Source organism: Pocillopora verrucosa, chromosome 5 (genome assembly GCF_036669915.1).
Source record: "Pocillopora verrucosa isolate sample1 chromosome 5, ASM3666991v2, whole genome shotgun sequence".
NCBI classification, from domain to species: Eukaryota; Metazoa; Cnidaria; class Anthozoa; order Scleractinia; family Pocilloporidae; genus Pocillopora; species Pocillopora verrucosa.
In genome coordinates, this window is record NC_089316.1 from 19,495,189 (window position 1) to 19,514,044 (window position 18,856).

General features: G+C 35.2%; 1 protein-coding gene across 1 annotated transcript; it reads left to right on the top strand.

Moving 5' to 3' along the window:
- Window positions 1–11,156: 11,156 nt before the first annotated feature.
- LOC131769660 (uncharacterized) lies at window positions 11,157–18,369 on the top strand. The gene is made up of 6 exons (XM_066166474.1): window positions 11,157–11,167; window positions 13,636–13,701; window positions 14,613–14,942; window positions 15,603–15,848; window positions 16,945–17,065; window positions 18,294–18,369. Exons 2-6 carry the CDS (start codon window positions 13,656–13,658, stop codon window positions 18,367–18,369), a joined length of 819 nt encoding a protein of 272 aa, XP_066022571.1. The 5' UTR covers window positions 11,157–11,167; window positions 13,636–13,655.
- Window positions 18,370–18,856: the final 487 nt, after the last annotated feature.

An 18,856-nucleotide genomic window follows, 5' to 3' on the forward strand; every position in this document is an offset into this window, starting at 1 on the left:
GAAAATTTCGAAACAATAGCAAAGTTGAGCCAAGTTTGCTTCCACAACTTCCACCTTTTCGCCGAGCAGTCAGCAAGATTGAGTGGAGGTGGCGGTTTCACTTGAGGTAACGACGGGCGATGGATATTTCTAGCTTGGTTCGAAGCCGTTGTGTGTACAGAAACAGTCGCGGGGGTTCCAGAGGAAGATTCCTCGTCGCTCATCGTTGAAACAGTAAACAGAATAAAAACCACCACCGCTACCACCATGTATCAAGACGTCCTCTCGAAAATACAGAGTAAAAGTATGTAGAGTTCACAAAAACAAGCTACATATTTTTTAATGGTGAGCACGTGCTCTCGTTTCCTCTTACATATGGGAAATCAGTAACTGACATAATACGTCTCGCCACATGTCACAAACATAGGTTACGTTTTGTTCCTAACGGGGCAATTTTTTATGCATTAATACTCAGTACGCTGCAGATAATGATATAAGAGTTGTAAATGATAATGAAAATGGTAATGATAATTATTCAAACTATATCCACCTTTGTTTCAACTTCTTGATTCTGATGTAGGAAAAATATTTTCAACCATAGGACAACATCATAAACTTTTGAGATCTGGTTTGAAAGAATTAGCACAAAAAATCGTCTTTCATGTACAGGGCGAAACAGAAATTTCCGATCTGAAAATTGGTGTGTCAATGATGACATCATCTGCATTTATAAGTTGAATAATGGTGCGAACTAGTCAAAATGTGAGTTGCCGAACGATAGTTATCTTTCTATATGATCAGGGATCAAATTTGGGTTAGAAAGTCTTCATTTTGCTGCAGCATTCTATCAGCTATCTAGCTAGTTTCCAATAGTAGTAGTAATCAGCCCTTTCTTTAAACCTAAACCAATTTTCTTTTCTATTTTTTACTGGGAAAAAGAAAAACAGCTATGTCAAGACAAAGACCCCAGTATTTGCATTGAAAGTAGAAAAAGTAACTTGGCTTCAGAACTAGTACTTAAAAGAACAACAATTTATCTACCTAAAAAATGCGAAAATACATGGCAGATACTAAACATGTACTTTCAAAGTTAAACTCGTCCCTAACCTATTTAGGATTTCAAGAGCAGTTGTAGGAGCCCTGATTATTTATGCAAATGAAATTTGGTAGGCATTCGTTCCTTTTAACAGCATGAGCTTCTCTGCATTTGTTACTGTCTGAAAAAACAACATGCAAACTACATAAAGATTAAAATAAAACGACTGTCAATTCAAGATAAAGGAAAATAAACGTCACAAGTTCAATACTCGTAATCTTATGACACAAATTTAGAAAACACGAAAACAAGAAACAGGATTTTCCGTCAAGAAATCACACATCAACGAGAACGAGAAACGATCGGCCATCTATTCATTCTAATAGGAAGATGAAACAAAAAATCAGTTAACTCCAGACCCTGCTTATCATGGAGCACAATATTACATCTAAGGCTAAATGTTTGTACTTTGTTTCAAAGAAATTCACCACATTTCTGCTGGTAGTCAATACGAATTAAGTCACTGATTATTTTGCATTTTGCTTACGAAATCGTGGAGTTCTATCATTTACTGTCACGTATGTGGAATTCTGTTGTAATTGCAGCATACGGAACGCAATTACACCGGGAAAGGAGTATATAGAAATTAGAGAAGATAAACGGAAGCGAACTAAACAGTTCAGTAAATAGCCTAAAAATTTAACACTATGAGAGAGAGAAAAAGCTTTTTTTTCTTAATTCAAAAATTGTTCAGATTTTCAATTTCAGAACTAAATTAAAATTATTTTCTCACTCAAATCCTCACTTTGCTTCCATTGCTAAACGTAAAGCAGGCATCCCAAGCTCACGTCTCGAGAGAAAGCAAACGATTTTTTCATGAACTAACGAAGTAAAGTTGACTTCCACTTCTAGCTGGCTGGCATTTTTTACTCTTAGGTTATTTCGGGCAGCCAGCGCCCCTATCATTGTCTGTACTATTATTATAAATTCTTCTTTCTTGTATATTTTGGGGTGAAAAATAAAGTTGTTGTTGAAAAATAAAGTTGTTGTTGTAGCGGGAATAATAGTAGGAAAAGCGAGCTTAAAACGGCAGAGAACGCCAGAAACCACAACGGACACACAAGATTTAAGTAAATTCTACTGATTTTACGCTTAAATAATATTTCGAAATATACGTATCGTTGTTAATCGACCACATTTCGTTCCCCATATTATTCCTTACAACGTGGTTAAATTCTCAACGTTCCCCCTCGTAACTTAACATCAAGTCACACAACGCGTGACGCTTTTATGAATCAATCGCTTGCTTTTTTTCTCTCAACGTGAGCTTGGGACGCTTGTGCGTAAAGATATTTACATAATTGCTGAGGCGAATCCTGCCAGCTTGGGTTAATTGTACCTACATCGCTTATTTCTTCTTCTTCTTCTTCTTCTTCTTCTTCTTCTTCTTCCGCGTCTGTTCCCAGGTCGTCCTCAAAATTAATATTCATGTCTACTCCATATCGGAGTATCTTTTAAAATAGCTGCAAGTTTCAATTTCCTTTGAAGCCAACAAACAAAATAAGTTGGTTTCAAATTCGTGTTGTGGAGGTTCCTGACTGCATAGAAAAAATTCAAATAGCGTCCCTTTGTAAAAATGGTCCTTCTGGTTGTTCGGTTGGCTGGTGAAGCTTATTTTCCTCGTGTGACAGGCATGTCACGTCGGCTAAGGATAAATTAACGCCCGCAAAATAATGCAAAGGTTTGATAGCAGAAAATTTTTCCCTTTTTTTGCAAATTGTTCTAGCTAGCCAAGAATAAAGACAACGAATTTTCCAGTTTTAAATTCCTACAGAACAACATAGGTTACGTTTTTCAGCTAACGGGGCAATTTGTTATGCATTAATACTCTATAAACTGCAGATAATAACATAAGAGAAGTAAATGGTAGTGAAAATGGAAATGATAATTATTCAAACTATATCCACCTTTTTTTCAACGCTTTGTTTCCTAGCAGAGGGGAACTGATATAGAAAGAATATTTTCAATCATAGCACAACATCATATAATTTTGAGATCTGGCTTGAAATTAACACACAAAATCATCTTTTACGTAAACAACGAAACAGAAATTTCTGATCTGAAAATTTGTGCGTCAATGATGGCATCATCTGTATTTATAAGTTGAATACTGGTGCGCATTAATGAAAACGTCAGTTGCCGAATGATAACTGTCTTTCAATATGATCAGGGATTAAATTTGGAGTAAAAAGTCTTCATTTTTCTGCAGCATTCTATCAATTGTCCAGTTAGTTTCCAATAAAAGTAGTAATCAGTCCTTTCTTAGCTTTAAACCTAAAATAATTTTCTTATCCATTTTTGCTGTACGCGTGACTTAAACGCATCACGCGATTAAAACTATTGTCATAACTCTGAATTTCTTTAAAACAACACTTAACAGCAGCTGTAAAAACCTTTACTTTTCTGTGTATTTATTCTCTGCTGCTAATGTGGATAAATGCGATCAGGCTCTGAAAGTGTAAAGGGACAATCAATATTCAGGTACTTAATGTAATAGCTTTGTAGCTTTCTCCTCTACCCTAAGTAGTCGATTACTTTATCCTTCTTGCGGCAAAGTTGTTAACTTAAAGACGGTGAGCAATTTTTTGGGTGCATCGCAGAATAACTTCATTTCCGGTACAGATGTCGATTCTGTTGATGAATACGTGTTGATTTTATACTCTAACGGAATATTTATTCTTCACTTTTTATCTGTGGAACGTACAGTCTGTTATTCGATCCGTCTAGTGTCTTAAAGTTCTGTGAAATGACCGAAAAACGAACTGTACAATGAGCTTCCTTTGTGGTTTCAAAGCAAAGGAAACATAGCGCTTCTGTAACACTGATCGAAATTTTATTTCTCTCTATAAACATTACTGCAATGTTGTGTAAACTACTGACGAGAATCAAGAACAATCAGCTTGTTAAAATGTCTAAATGCTTAGAGAAACACAACAAGATTTTGTAGTGAGATCTTCGGACTTCAGAGTGGAAAAATCTGCATGGGAGCGTCCACTTGGAATTTTTGTTTTACACTTAAGAACAAAAAAGAGGAAAAATTGGTGATTAGCTTGTAAAACCAAAAATTTGAAAGTCAAATGAAAACTTAGGCGGAGACAAGAAGCAGTCAGCTTGTGGATGATGCAGGTTCTAAAAATTACCAATATTCAATTTTTTATATTTTTGTCGAGGCTAGCATTTCTTTCTTCAGCATCAATGAAATTAAAAGGAAATAAATTTAAAAAAATAGGAAAAAGAAAGACACACTTGGTCCACATGCTCTTTAGGAAGACGTAAAAACTACTTGAGTTTCAATAACTTCTAGTATATAAATAACTCCTCTAGTTTATACCTGTTAACTTTTAACCAATAATTCTTAATTCTCTAAACCATACCGGGGCTTTCTCAGGAAAGAGGGTAGTTGGAAAAACGAGATTCATCAAATCCCTTGTTCCTTTTTCGACGAGTGATGATAAGAATGCTCGTCATCGATAGGTATCTTTTAATATGATCAGGGATCAAATTTGGGTCATAAAATCTTCATTTTGCTGCAGCATTCTATCAGTTGTCTGGCTAGCCTCCAACAGTAGTAGTAATCAGCTTTTTCTTTAAACCTAAATTAATTTTCTTTTCTATTTTTGTTGTACGTGTGACTTTAACGAAAAACGCGATTAAAATTCTCTTCCTAACTTTGAATTTATTTAAAACAACAATTAACAGCAGCTGTAAAAACCTTTACTTTTCTGTGTAGTTACTCTCTGCTGCTTATGTGGATAAATGCGATCAGGCTCGGAAAGTGTAAAGGGACAATCAATATTCAGGTACTTAATGTAAAGGCTTTGTAACTTTCTTCTCTATCCATGGTGGTCAATTATTTTATCCTCCTTGGGGCAAAATAGTTGATTTAAAGACGATGAGCAATTTTTTCTGTGTATCGCAAAATAACTTCATTTCCGGAACAGTTGTCGATTCTGTTGATGAATACGTATTTGTTTTGTACTCTAACAGAATATTGATTCTTCACTATTTATCTCTGGAGCGTATAGTCTGTTATTCGATCCGTCTAGTTTCTTTAGGTTCTGTGAAATGACCGAAACATGAACTCTGCGATGAACTTTCTTGGTGGTTTCACAACAAAGGAAACATAGCACTTCTGTAAAACTGATCAAAATTAATTTTCTCTCCATAAACATTACTACAATATTGTGTAAACTACTGACGAGAATCGAGAACAATCAACTTGTTAAAATGTCCAAATGCTTAGAAAAACACAAGATTTATTGGTAAGATCTTTGGACTTCAGAATGGAATAATCTGCATTGGAGCGTCCACTTTGAATTGCTGTTTACATTTAAGATATAACAAAAAAAAAGGAAAAATTGGTGATCAGTTTGTAAAATCAAAAATTTGAAAGTCAAATGAAAACTGAGTCGGAGACAAGAAGCAGTCGGCTTGCGGATGATGCGGGTTCTAAAAATTACTTAGTTTCAATTTTTTGTCGACGTTAGCATTTCTTTCGTCAGCATCAACGAAATTAAAAGGAACTAAAATAAGAAAAAAAAATATATTATGTCCAAATGCTCTTTGGGAAGATGTAAAAACTACTAGAGTTTCGATAACTTTTTGTATGTTAATAACTCTTTTAGTTTTTTTATTTCCAAACAATAACAATTGTTTATGTTGTGGAACTTTAAGGACTTGCCTCCGAAGGAATAGTGCTATTCTTAACTCAAAATTTTGATTCCATTTTGATTAAAAACAAAGAATTACGGTCAAGTCGTCGACGGTTCAACTGGCCAACGCCAACTCGCCGACGTGTAAAATCGAGTAGAGACGTCGGCGAGCTGGTCTTCAATCCAGTACAACTTATTAGAAGTTGGACATATAGAAAAGTGAAATATCTTTAGTAAAAAAACAATTTTGTTTTCTTGCAAAAAACTCTATAAGGATTTCATGGCGAATAAAGCAAGGTAAACATCGCCAATGACTATAAAAGCTTCAGACGCGAACGAGTTAAATTCTTAACGTTTCCTCTCGTAACGTAACACCGAGTCACACAACGCGTGACGCTTTCATGAATCAATCGCTTGCTTTTTCTCATGACGTGAACTTGGGACGCCTGTGCGTAAAGATATTTTCATAATTGCCAAGGCGCATCCTGCCAGCATGGGTTAACTGTGCCTATATCGCTTATTTCATCTTCTTCTTCTTCTTCATCCGAGTCAGTTCTCAGGTCGCCGTCAAAATCAATATTCATGTCTAATCCATATCTGAGTATTTTTTAAAATAATTGCAAGTTTTAGTTTCCTATGAAGCCAACAAACAAAATGAGTTGCTTTCAAATTCGTGTTGTGGAGGTTCCGGACTGCATAGAAAAAACTCAAATGACGTCCCTTTGTTAATAATGGTCCTTATGGTTGTTTGGTTGGCTGATGAAGCTTATTTTGCTCGTGTGACAGGCATGTCACGTCGGCGAAGGATAAATTAACGCGCGCAAAATAATACAAAGGTTTGATAGCGGAAATTTGTTTCCTTTTTTTTTTAATTGTTCTAGCTAGCCAAGCGGAATAAAGACAACGACTTTTCAGTATTAATTTCCTAAAGAACAACATAGGTTACGTTTTTCAGCTAATTGTTGTACTCGTGAGTTCAACGCATCACGCGATTAAAATTATTGTCTTAACTCTGAATTTATTTAAAACAACACTTAACAGCAGCTGTAAAAACCTTTACTTCTCTGTGTATTTATTCTCTGCTGCTTATGTGGATAAATGCGATCAGGCTCTTAAAGCGTAAAGGGACTATCAATATTCAGGTACTTAATGTAATAGCTTTGTAACTTTCTCCTTTACCCTTAGTAGTCAATTATTTTATCCTTCTTGCAGCAAAATTGTTAATTTAAAGACGGTGAGCATTTTTTTCTGTGTATCGCAAAATAACTTCATTTCCGGTACATATGTCGATTCTGTTGATGAATACGTGTTTGCTTTGCGCTCTAACGGAATATTTGTTCTTGACTATTTATCTCTGGAACGTATAGTCTGTTATTCGATCCGCCTGGTTTCTTTAGGTTCTGTGATATCACAGAAAAAATGAACTGTACAATGAACTTTCTTAGTGGTGTCAAAAGAAAGAAAAAATAGTACTTCGGTAAAGCTGATCAAAATTAAGTTTCTCTTTATAAACATTACTACAATGTTGCGTAAACTGCTGACGAGAATCAAATACAATCATCTTGTTAAAATGTCCAAATGCTTAGAGAAACACATCAAGATTTAGTGGTAAGATCTTCGGACTTCAGAATGGAAAAATCTGCATGGGAGCGTCCACTTTAAATTGTTGTTTTACATTTAATATATAAAAAAGAGGAAAAATTATCGATTAGCTCGTAAAATAAAAAATTTGAAAGTCAGATGAAAACTGAGTTGGAGACAAGAAGCAGTTAGCTTGTGGATGCCGGTGTAACGTTACCTTAAGTCAAGTTCTGCTAACATGTAGCGGTGGTTGTCAGTAAATACGTGCACGAGTGGGAGACAATTCATTGCTACCTTCTAATGTCATAGACTTTGTAATGTTGTCCGCTCAGATGGTCCCTTTTTTTTCGGTTAACTGGTGAAGCTTATTTTCCCCGTGTGACAGGCATGTCACGTCGGCAGGAGATAAACTAATGCGCGAAAATTAATGCAAAAGTTTGATAGTGGAAATTTGTTTCCCTTTTGTTTGTAAATTTTTCTAGTTAGCGAAGAGTTGAGACCTCAACTTTTTCAGTATTAAATTCCAACAAAACAATATAGGTCATGTTTTGCACCTGATAGGGCAATTTTTTTTATGCATTAACACTCGGTAAGCTGCAGATAATAACATAAGAGTAGTAAATGATGATGAAAATGGTGATGATAATTATTCAAACTACATCCACCTTTGTCTCAACTTCTTGATTCCTAGCAGAGAGTAACTGACGTAGGAAAAATATTTTCAACCAGAGAACAACATCATATATTTTTTGAAATCCGGTTTCAAAGAATTAAGACAAAAAAAATCGTCTTTAATGCACTCGGCAAAACAGAAATTCTGATCTGAAGCGAACTAATAAAAACGTCAGATGTCGAACTATAGTTATCTTTCGATATGATCAGGGATTAAGTTTTGGTTAGAAAGTCTTCATTTTGCTGCAGCATTCTATCAACTGTCCAGTTAGTTTCCAATAAAAGTAGTAATCAACCCTTTCTTTACACCTAAACTAATTTTCTTTTCTACTTTTGTTGTACCTGTGACTTTAACGAATTACACGATTAAAATTCTCGTTCTAACTTTGAATTTGTTTAAAACAACAATTAACAGCAGCTGTAAAAACCTTTACTTTTTAGTGTATTTATTCTCTGCTGCTTATGTGGATAAATGCGATCAGGCTCTGAAAGTGTAAAGGGACAAGTACATAATTTAATAGCTTTGTAGCTTTCTCCTCTACCCTTAGTGGGCAATTACTTTATCCTTCTTGCGGCAAAATTGTTGATTTAAAGACGGTGAGCAATTTTTTTCGGTGTATCGCAGAATGACTTCATTTCCGGTACAGATGTCGATTCTCTTGATGAATACGTGTTGGTTTTGTACTCTAACGGAAAAGTTATTCTTCACTTTTTATCTCTAGAACGTACAGTCTGTTATTCGATACGTCTAATGTCTTTAAGTTCTGTGAAATGACCGAAAAATAAACTGTACAATGAACTTTCTTAGTTGTATCAAAGTAAAGGAAACATAGCGCTTCGGTAACACTGATCAAAATTTAATTTCTCTCTATTAATATTACTACAATGTTGTGTAAACTACTGACGAGAATCAAGAACAATCAACTTGTTAAAATGTCCAAATGCTTAGAGAAACACATTAAGATTTGGTGGTGAGATCTTCGGACTTCAGAGTGGAATAATCTGCATGGGAGCGACCACTCTGAATTTTTGTTTTACACTTAAAAAAAAAAAAAGGGGAAAAATTGGTTATTAGTTTGTAAAACCAAAAATTTGAAAGTCAAATGAAAACTTTGGCGGAGACAAGAAGCAGTCAGCTTGTGGATGAAGCAGGTTCTAAAAACTACCAATATTCAATTTTTTATTTTTTTGTGGAGGTTAGCATTTTTTTCTTCAGCATCAATGAAATTGAAAGGAAATAAATAAAAAAAAAAAAAAGGAAAAAGAAAGACACACTTGGTCCACATACTCTTTAGGAAGACGTAAAAACTACTAGAGTTTCAATAACTTCTAGTATATAAATAACTCTTCCAGTTTATAACTGTTAACCTTTAACCAATAATTCTTAATTCTCTAAACCATACCGGAGCTTTCTCAGGAAAGAGGGTAGTGGGAAAAACGCGATTCATCAAATCCCTTGCTCCAAAACAAGCAAGGATCAACAAGATGAATTTAGAAGAAGTTATCGGTTGTTTCTTGTGAATTGAGACTGGTAACAGCAGTCCCATTTGTTGCGGTGTACGACATAAGCATATAGATTTTGACTTAACATTTTTGGAAATACTCATATCCGTAATCATCATCTTGTACGTGCCTTTTGCTGAAAATTATCTGAAATTGTTCGGCTACCGGGCATAAAGCCAAAGGGACATTTTATGTGCTAACAAATTCCTTCTAGGCGTTTTCCCTTTTTGGATTTTGCTTTTTTCTAGGGCAACTTTAGTGCAGTTGAGCAAAGTAAATTGATATTGAATATAGGAAACTGGAGACTTCATATAAGTAAAGAGCACAAACCTTTTAATACATTCCCCCAAAGAGTAAGATCATGGTATTTCATACGCTTAAGCTTAACATCCTGAGATTTAACAAACACCATTATGAGGTTAATAATTTGAAGGGAACTGTCCAACGAGTTCCATCGATTAACCATTCCATTATAGGAAGTTTTTTTTAGTAGTGAAAGGACGCTTGACAGTAGGCACAGTCGTCTAATGATTTGTTGTATAGCAAAGTAAAGAAATTAGAGAAGGCGATGGAGAAACAAATCGAAAATTTTGAAAACCTACTTCAGTGAAAGCGCGTAAGAGCGCAAAATAAGACAAAACCAAAATGTCATGCCGGTATTACGTTACCCTCAGTCATGCTCTGTTCACGTGTAGCGGTGGTTGTCGGTAAACACGTGCACGAGTGGGAGACATTCCATTGCTACCTTCTAAATTCATATATTTTGTAATGTTGTCCGCTCAGATGGTCCTTATGTTTTTTCGGTTAGCTGGTGAAGCTTATTTTCCCCGTGTGACAAGCATGTCACTTCGGCGAAGAATAAATTAATGCGCGAAAATTAATGCAAAGGTTCCATGGTAGAAATTTCTTTCCCTTTTTTTATAAATTGTTCAAGATAGAGAAGAGTTAGGACCTCAACTTTTCAGTATTAAATTCCTAGAAAAAAACATAGGTTACGTTTTGCACCTAATGGATCAATTTTTTATGCATTAACACTCGGTACGCTGCAGATAATAACATAAGAGTAGTTTCTTATAATGAAAATGGTAATGATGATTATTCAAACTACATCCAGCTTTGTTTCAACTTTTGATTATTAGCAGAGAGTAACTGATGTGGGAAAAATATTTTCAACCATAGGACAACATTATTTATATTTTGAGATCCGGTTTCAAAGAATGAACACAAATAGTCGTCTTTTATGTACACGGCGAAACAGAAATTTCTGACGTGAAAGTTTGTGCGTCGATGATGGCATCATCAGCATTTTTAAGTTGAATATTGGTGCGAACTATGTAACGTCAGTTGCCGAACAATAGTTATCTTTTAATATGATCAGGAATCAAATTTGGGTCAGAAAGTCTTCATTTCGCTGCAGCATTCTATCAGTTGTCTGGTTAGTTTCTAATAGTAGTAGTAATCAGCCCTTTCTTGAAACACAAAGTAAGTCTCTTTTCTATTTTTGTTGTACGTGTGACTTTAACGAATTACGCGATTAAAATTCTTGTCTTAACTTTGAATTTATTTGAAACAACAGTTAACAGCAGCTGTAAAAACCTTTACTTTTCTGTGTATTTATTCTCTGCTGCTTATGTGGATAAACCCAATCAGGCTCTGAAACTGTAAAGGGACAATCAATATTCAGGTACTTAATATAATAGCTTTGTAGCTTTCTCCTCTACTCTTAGTAGTCAATTATTTTATCCTTCCTGCGGCAAATTTGTTAATTTAAAGACGGTGAGCAGTTTTTTCTGTGTATTGCAAAATAACTTCATTTCCCGTACAGATGTCCCTGTTGAAGTATACGTGTTTGTTTTGTACTCTAACAGAATATTTATTCTTCACTATTTATCTCTGTAACGTATAGTCTGTTATTCAATCCGTCTAGTTTCTTTAGGTCCTGTGAAATCACCGAAACATGAACTCTGCAATCAAATTTCTTAGTGGTTTTACAACAACGGAAAGATAGCACTTCTGTAAAACTGATCAAAATTGAATTTCTCTCTATAAATATCGCTACAATGTTGTGTAAATTACAGACGAGAATCAGAAATAACCAACTTGTTAAAATGTCCAAATGCTTAGAGGAACACATTAAGATTTAGTGGAAAAATCTGCATAGGAGCGTCCACTTTGAATTGTTGTTTTACATTTAAGACATAACAACAAAACAGAGGAAAAATTGGCGATCAATTTGTAAAACCAAAAATTTGAAAGTCAAATGAAAACTGAGTCGGAGACAAAAAACAGTCAGCTTATGGATGATGCGGGATCTAAAAATTATTAATATTCCATTTTTATTTATTTTTTTGTTGAAGGTAGCATTTCTTTCCTCAGCATCAATGAAATTAAAAGGAAATAAAACTAAAAGATAGAAAAACGAAAACATACTTTGTCCACATGCTCTATAGGAAGACGTAGTAACTACTAGAGTTTCGATAACTTTTAGTTTATAACTAACTCTTCTAGTTTATAATTGTTTACTTTTAACCAATAAATTCTCAATTCTCTCAACCATACCGACGCTTTCTCAGGGAAGAGGGTGGTGGGAAAAACGAGATTGATCATATGATTCATCAGTCAAAAAGGCATTCGAAAAGGAAAGGATTATTTTTTATTCTCGGTCCCTAATGACTCGTTTGATCGACCAGAGAATTAGCAATTCGTATTTTTAATGTAAATATTTAAAGATGAAGTGTCAGTTCTAAACACGGACAACTTTTAGAATTTAGGAGAAATAAATGTCAGTCAGTTTATAAAAGAGAAAACAAGTGCAAACATATGTTTTAGCAGTCTAGAACATTCTAGAACATTCTAAATAATTACATCATATCCTATTCTTAAAACAGTGCAACATGACTTAACACAAGAAGTTGCAAAATGGAATATTCTGGAACATTTTAGAGTACTCCGGAACCTTGTGCACGAAGAGTCAAAGTCACCAATTATATTCCTTTCTTTACGAACAACAACAGCAACAACAACAACAAAAAACGAATATTTCTGGCTAATTTAACCTCTAACTGTGCCAAATGTGAGATTGTCAGTTCTTGATTCGAAAATAAAATTTCAGTCATATGAGGCAAAACGCTCTCGTCTCTTTTAGATTAAAAGGAAAATAGCCATTTTCATTTCATTTCAATTTCATTTGCCATTACTCAGAAGGTCAGTTGTTATGAAATACAAATTATTGGCTAAAAACTCATGCCTTCAAGCTTACTAAGATAATGCTTAACTCGGTTGAGTATGAAATTTTACATTTTTGATACATCAGGATATGTGCACAAATCAGGACAGCAGTACTAAAAATACGCTGTTAAATAATCCGAAAATTGTTTCCTCTGTTTTACATTTTTTTCTCTTGTAAATAACACACTAAAATGTTGGAAAAAAATTATCAATGTGCAAGATGCATGAACGAACTGAAATTTTTCGTGAGTTAAACCTACCTTGAAGTTTGATGTAAAGTTGAATATCTTGTTTATGATTTTAGAATAAACCAAAATCTTTATCACAATGTTCAAATGTCCTACGAAGTATGAATGGTAGTTATCAGACAAGTAGACAGGGTCACTTTTACAAGGTCTCAACATACATTGTTATTGTTATTTTTAGAGTGTGTAACTTTTAGCTGTGTATGACTGAACAGAGGACAAAGAGTCCATTGGTTGCTGAGTGGCTGTATTTATTAGTTTTGACGTGATTTTCTTCGCTTGAGTCATAAGGCAACTAACACAATTTTCTTTTCATTATTCTAAATTAAAAAGGGGAATGTTCTGATTCGAAAAGGAGTTTTTCCTTTGAACTGCATAATCCAAGTGATAAAGAGCGTTATAGATAAACAATAGCAAACCAATATCTTAATTATCAACAGGGTTAAACAATGACTTTCTTTTAAAATTTAACTTTCCAGAAAGCGCTATGAAAATCTTTGAAGTTTTTTTGGTTTTACGCGGAAGGATTCCGTTTGTTCTGTAGCCGATGGAGACAAATTCATTACTATCTAAAGAGTTTTACTCCAAAAGCTTGTGTATAAAAAATCGAGCTGCTTTGAAAAGATTCAATGAAAAATTGAAAGAGACAAAATTAAACACTCTACCTTTTCTTCTGCAGAAAAAAAACTGAATCACGTCATGATGGTACCCTCAGTGGCCAAGTGCAGTTTCATCCTCCTTTTCTGTAAGCACTTCAGCTGTTCATGACTGTTGTCGAAAGTGTTTGCTTTAATGATAAACATTTGCCGTTGTTGGCAAATGGGATGGAATGGGAGCCCATGAGTAGTGTGGGAGGGGAGGAAGGGTAAGATGCTTGGGGAGGCCCGGGAAAGGACGAGCAAAGGGAGGAAAAGAGGAGAGGAAAGGAGGAGAGTGCAAGGTTAAATGGATGGATAGAGCAATGAGAAAAACTGTGAAGTGTGGGTGAGAGTCTATTGGCAATTGTTATGTCAAGTCTTGTTGAACTGCAATATGCGCCAGTGTTTAATCGTAATATAACAATCATGAAGAGCCACAAATTCTCATATCTGCGTGTAATATCAAACTGCTAGGCATGCAACATATGGTGCACGCTGGTTCAGTGGTAAGAAGAAGTGCCCAAAACGTTTATATGGTCTAACTTTGAGCTTAAGATTGTACCTGTGAAAGACATTGCCTCTGCATTTACCTTGTACAATAAAACTTCAAAGTAAAGTGCTAGAATAAGATGACGTCAATAAATTATTCCTCTAATTCACAAATAAACCACTTCCCTTTATCCTCTGAAACACTTTTCTCAATCAAAAACTAACCGCAAATGCAAAGAGTTTGTAAGCTCTTGGTTGGAATGGAAGACAGTGTTATAATAGCTAGCTAAAGCCCGTTGAACTCGAGCTCTAGATAAAATTTTGTTTTAGTCGTGCGATAGATGTTTGTTAGCTAAGTGATCTGATATCTGATTAGTGGACTAGTGATACTTGTAAGACAGAGATCAGATGAGGTCTAATGTGGCGGCCTTTGTTACGTAAAATTGCATATATTTTCTTTCTCTTGATGTATGATATCTATATTTTTGTTTTTGGAAGCCAAGTAATTGACTTATTGTATTTGTTGTAGTTTTGTTAAAACATCCTCAACAAGCAAAAGGATGGGATAAAGTTTCTTCGTTTTGGGACTCACATGTTCTCTCAGCTCCAAAAGGACACTACGTGGAACTGAACTTTACCATGCGCAGCAAGTCGTGGGTTCCACGACCGTGTCTGCAGGACTACTATCTTGAGATCCGTGACGGCAATAATCAGTCAGCCAACGTTCTTGGTGTATTCTGTGGAGATCACAAGACTGCTGTAGTGCGATCTAGTAGACGATACTTGTGGTTAAAATTTTTCCCTTCTTTCAAATATGATTTGAATGGATACTACATGGGCAGATCCTTTAATCAAACAAGTACGGTATTTCTTGACAAGTTAAGCACTCTTGGGGCAATTGGTTAAAATCTTTAAATTCAACTGAACATCACGATAGAATAAACTCTATTCAGAAAATGTAACGTTTGCCCACATTACTTTTACGTTTTCTCGCACATGTAGCAGTGTTTATCCCTTTCCTTCCCGTGGTTAAGATTTTTCCCTTCTCGCAGTTATAGTTTTAATGCATACTACACGGGAAGATCCTTCAATCAAACAGGCACGATATTTCTTGTTAACTTTCTGTTAAAGCACGTAGTTAAAATATTTAAATCGAATTGGAACTTCCTGATATAACAACTTATATTCAGGAAATATATCGTTGGCCTACCTTACCATTACGTTTTTTTGCAGATGTAGCAGTATTTATTTCCTTATTAAGTAGCTTTTTATCGGATATACAAAGAAACAGACGAACAGCCACAGATAGAGAAAGAGACAGACAGACAAAGAGAGACACCGAAAGAAGTTCTCCGTGACTTTGGAGTAAAATATGATTGTCCATACACAATGTATTTGCTTTATATATTATGCCTGTGGTTTGCTTGTCCTGTATGATAAAGACTATTCATCTAGCATTTGCTTGCCTAATACATTTTTTATTATCATCATCATTATCATTATTTTTTGTTTTATGTAGCAACACCTACCATGACCCAAGTACCCAAGACACAGACTGTAATTTTGAACAGAACCTCCAACCTGTGGTGCCCGGTGGAAGGTGCGCCAGCTCCATACATTGTATGGAGAAAAAATGGTGTTGTTGTTCAAAATAGTACCAGCGTAAGATATCAGCTTGTAGCTGCAGAGGAGAATGTGAATTACAGCTGTGAGGTACGAAGAGATAATAACGTATTAAGGAGCGAAATTAGCCTCAACATTGAAGGTGAGTTTTATTCCTTACACAAGTGTAATGGAACCATATCACTTTTTTAATTGGATGCCTGAATCTGTACTATTTGGTCAATTTCTTAATATCTTGTTTAATTTCTTGGTATACCTCCACGGCTCGCCGCCCTCGATGTAGTCGCTCCATCCCGTAATTTGCCCCGTTCTTCTAGACCGCGATAGATTATCAATATGTTAAACAGTTCTTCGTTCGGATTAAGCTTTCTTTGATCAGCTATATCAGAATGACAATCTTTGTTTGGAATGAGGCAAATGTGGCCGAGTGGTTACGTTGCAAAGCTTGTTATCCAGTGGTCTGGGTTCAAGCTATCCACCCTGTTACTCACCGGATTTGTTTTTTGGTTTGCCGCGCTTTGTAAACTGCCAAATGGTTCGCCTCCGACCAGTAAGGATTTTTGCACGATGTTTATTTACAATGTTTGTTTCAATTAATTTGTTGTGATTAGTTTTTGTAATTTTGGTGTCCAATTTGTTTTAATTAGTTTTTCTTGATTAATTCTGTCATACCGTTTGTGAGGAGCATTTTATTATATCCACTTTTTTAATTCACGCAATAGAAACATTCATCTTATCTCACGCATGGAACGCGAGACCTATTTTTTAAAAATTATTCTAATTATTTAGCGCTATTCAGCCTCTCAGAAAGAACATCTCCCACTGCTACAGTTTGATCAGAATTTTTTTTTGTTTTACCTTAAATTTTGAATTCTCTAAATGCCAATATTGACAAGATTGTTATATCGAATAAGGAGGAAAGAAGAACCATGTAGAAGCAAAGGACATTTTCATAGTCACACGCCTATCTATTTTCCTATGCGATTGACTCGGTATGGTTTTAAGAGTATGTTAGTAATTAGTTCAAAATCGATACTACGTAGTTGCAAAATGTCGCAAATTTAAATTTATCTCTTGCATTCTTTTGTAAACTATCATTCTAAAGCTGCTTTTTTTTTTTGCTCAATACCATAGAATAGGTTGGTTTTCCCTTTGCAATGCAAACTCAGTGATAGCAGATTAAACTTTTTTGTTTAGCGATTAAACTATTTGAACAATACTTTATGTCTAATATTCAGATTGCCCAGGCCCTTGTGAGTGCCACTTTTTGAAGGGAACATACGGTCTGTTGCGTGTGAACTGTAAAGGAAAAGAATTGATGTCATTTCCATGTAAAATTCCCTTAACCACAGCAAAGTTGTGAGTATATATGAGAGATCAAATGCTAAGGTGCCATGTAAGTTGCAGATTAAACTGCGGATCACGAAGCAAATGAATGCCATTCTTCATCTTAACAGAGTAAGAGGGACTTCTTAATCAATCTTACACCAGCCATTGCGTGGTACCGTCGATTTCAATGACCGGAAATTCTTCAATATTGAATTTTTTGAACGAAGGTTTGCTACGGGGTTCATTCCTGACCCGAACTACTATCTCCCGAGTCTCTCAAGCCATGTTGAAAGAAAATCTGTACCTTGTAAACTCAAAGCTTTAACCTCGTGGCTACACTAAAAAATATCATAACTGTGGTATATCATACAATGCCGGTCCATGTCAGCAGGGTCAAAAAACAAGAACAAAGCTAAACAAAAAGGCAGTACTTCGTGACTTCGTGAAGGCAAAGTGGAATCGTAAAACGAACATATTCTGTAGAATGTGAACAATAACGGCGTAGTAGGCTTTTATGCTCGAAATACCTGGTACTTTATGCAAAGGAAGCCGTTACAAACTGAAATATCAAGCAAATCATGAGAACTTCAAAAACGTAGATATACACTAATATATTTTAACTGTTTTAGTAATATTCAGCTCTATCTCTTGTGTTATATCACTGCTCAAATATAGCCGTAAAAGTCAAACATAACTGTGAAAAAGTAGGTCTGACGGTATTAATACCATCTCACTGGCTGGAACAATAGTGCAACTTATCCATTTTTGGTGTACAACGGACGACTTTGAGTAAAACTGTTTGGTGCGTAAATCTGGAAGAGTTTACTACTAAGTACCGCTTTTTGTAAATTGTTGTTTTGTTATTATTAACACTGAAATATGTAACAAAGCCTTTGAGGCATTTTCAAGTTACTGCGTCCTGCACTATGTCGTTCACCGTCAAGTTACTTCGAAAAAGAAATGATTAAAGATCATTGGTTCATAAACTGTGAAATCATACACGTATTTAGCTGGAAAAGTTGTCCATTTGACCACAGCTGAATCGTACTCCCATTTTTTCATCCTCATTAATTTGATAGCTTGATCTACGTAATACGTAAAAAAAAAATGGGCACATGAAGTGGAAAATTTGTGCGAAGGTGGAACAGACTTCGGAAAGAGATAAAAGCGGTTTATAATCTCTGGATAAAGGTATCTGTCATGAGTTTTGAAAACCGTATGTATTTAACACAGTTGTATAAATTTTTTTTCCTAACAGGGACTTGAGTAACAACCAGCTTAAGGACTTGTCACAGGACATTTTCAGCAACAATACTCAACTGGTTCAGCTGTAAGCTAAGATTAAACAAATCTATATTGTGTGCATGTCAATTTAAAAGGGCAGTGATATCCTAACAGGGACTGACAATAATATATTGATGATAAATAACAGTATTCGTCATTAGCCGCTTTGAAAACCATGCGTATTCAACACAGAAACAACTCTCACCTGGGGTAGCTGTAAGCTAAGATTCGTTACCTCATTCCATTGACTAATTAACAGCTTCATAAATTCGCATTTCAAACTGCGCCTATTTAATACATATGTAGCAATATCTTAATTCGGACTTGGGTTACAACCGACGAAGAGACTGGCCACAGAAAGTTTGCAGGAGCAATAACCAACTTTGACTGTTAACTAAGACACTTTTCCTTAATCTCCTGCGTGAGGTTGTTCAAAACTGGGTTAAGATAACCCACGATTAGTTAGAAACTGATTTCAGATCTGAAAGCTTCAAATCAGAAGTCAATCGAATTCTTTTTGTCAAGAATGTGATGATT

Coding starts and splice junctions, on each gene's coding strand:
- LOC131769660 (XM_066166474.1), top strand. CDS start 13,656: ATGATGGTACCCTCAGTGGCCAAGTGCAGTTTCATCCTCCTTTTCT. Junction 15,849..16,944: donor AATTAGCCTCAACATTGAAG/GTGAGTTTTATT, acceptor TCTAATATTCAG/ATTGCCCAGGCCCTTGTGAG. Junction 17,066..18,293: donor CCCTTAACCACAGCAAAGTT/GTGAGTATATAT, acceptor TTTTCCTAACAG/GGACTTGAGTAACAACCAGC.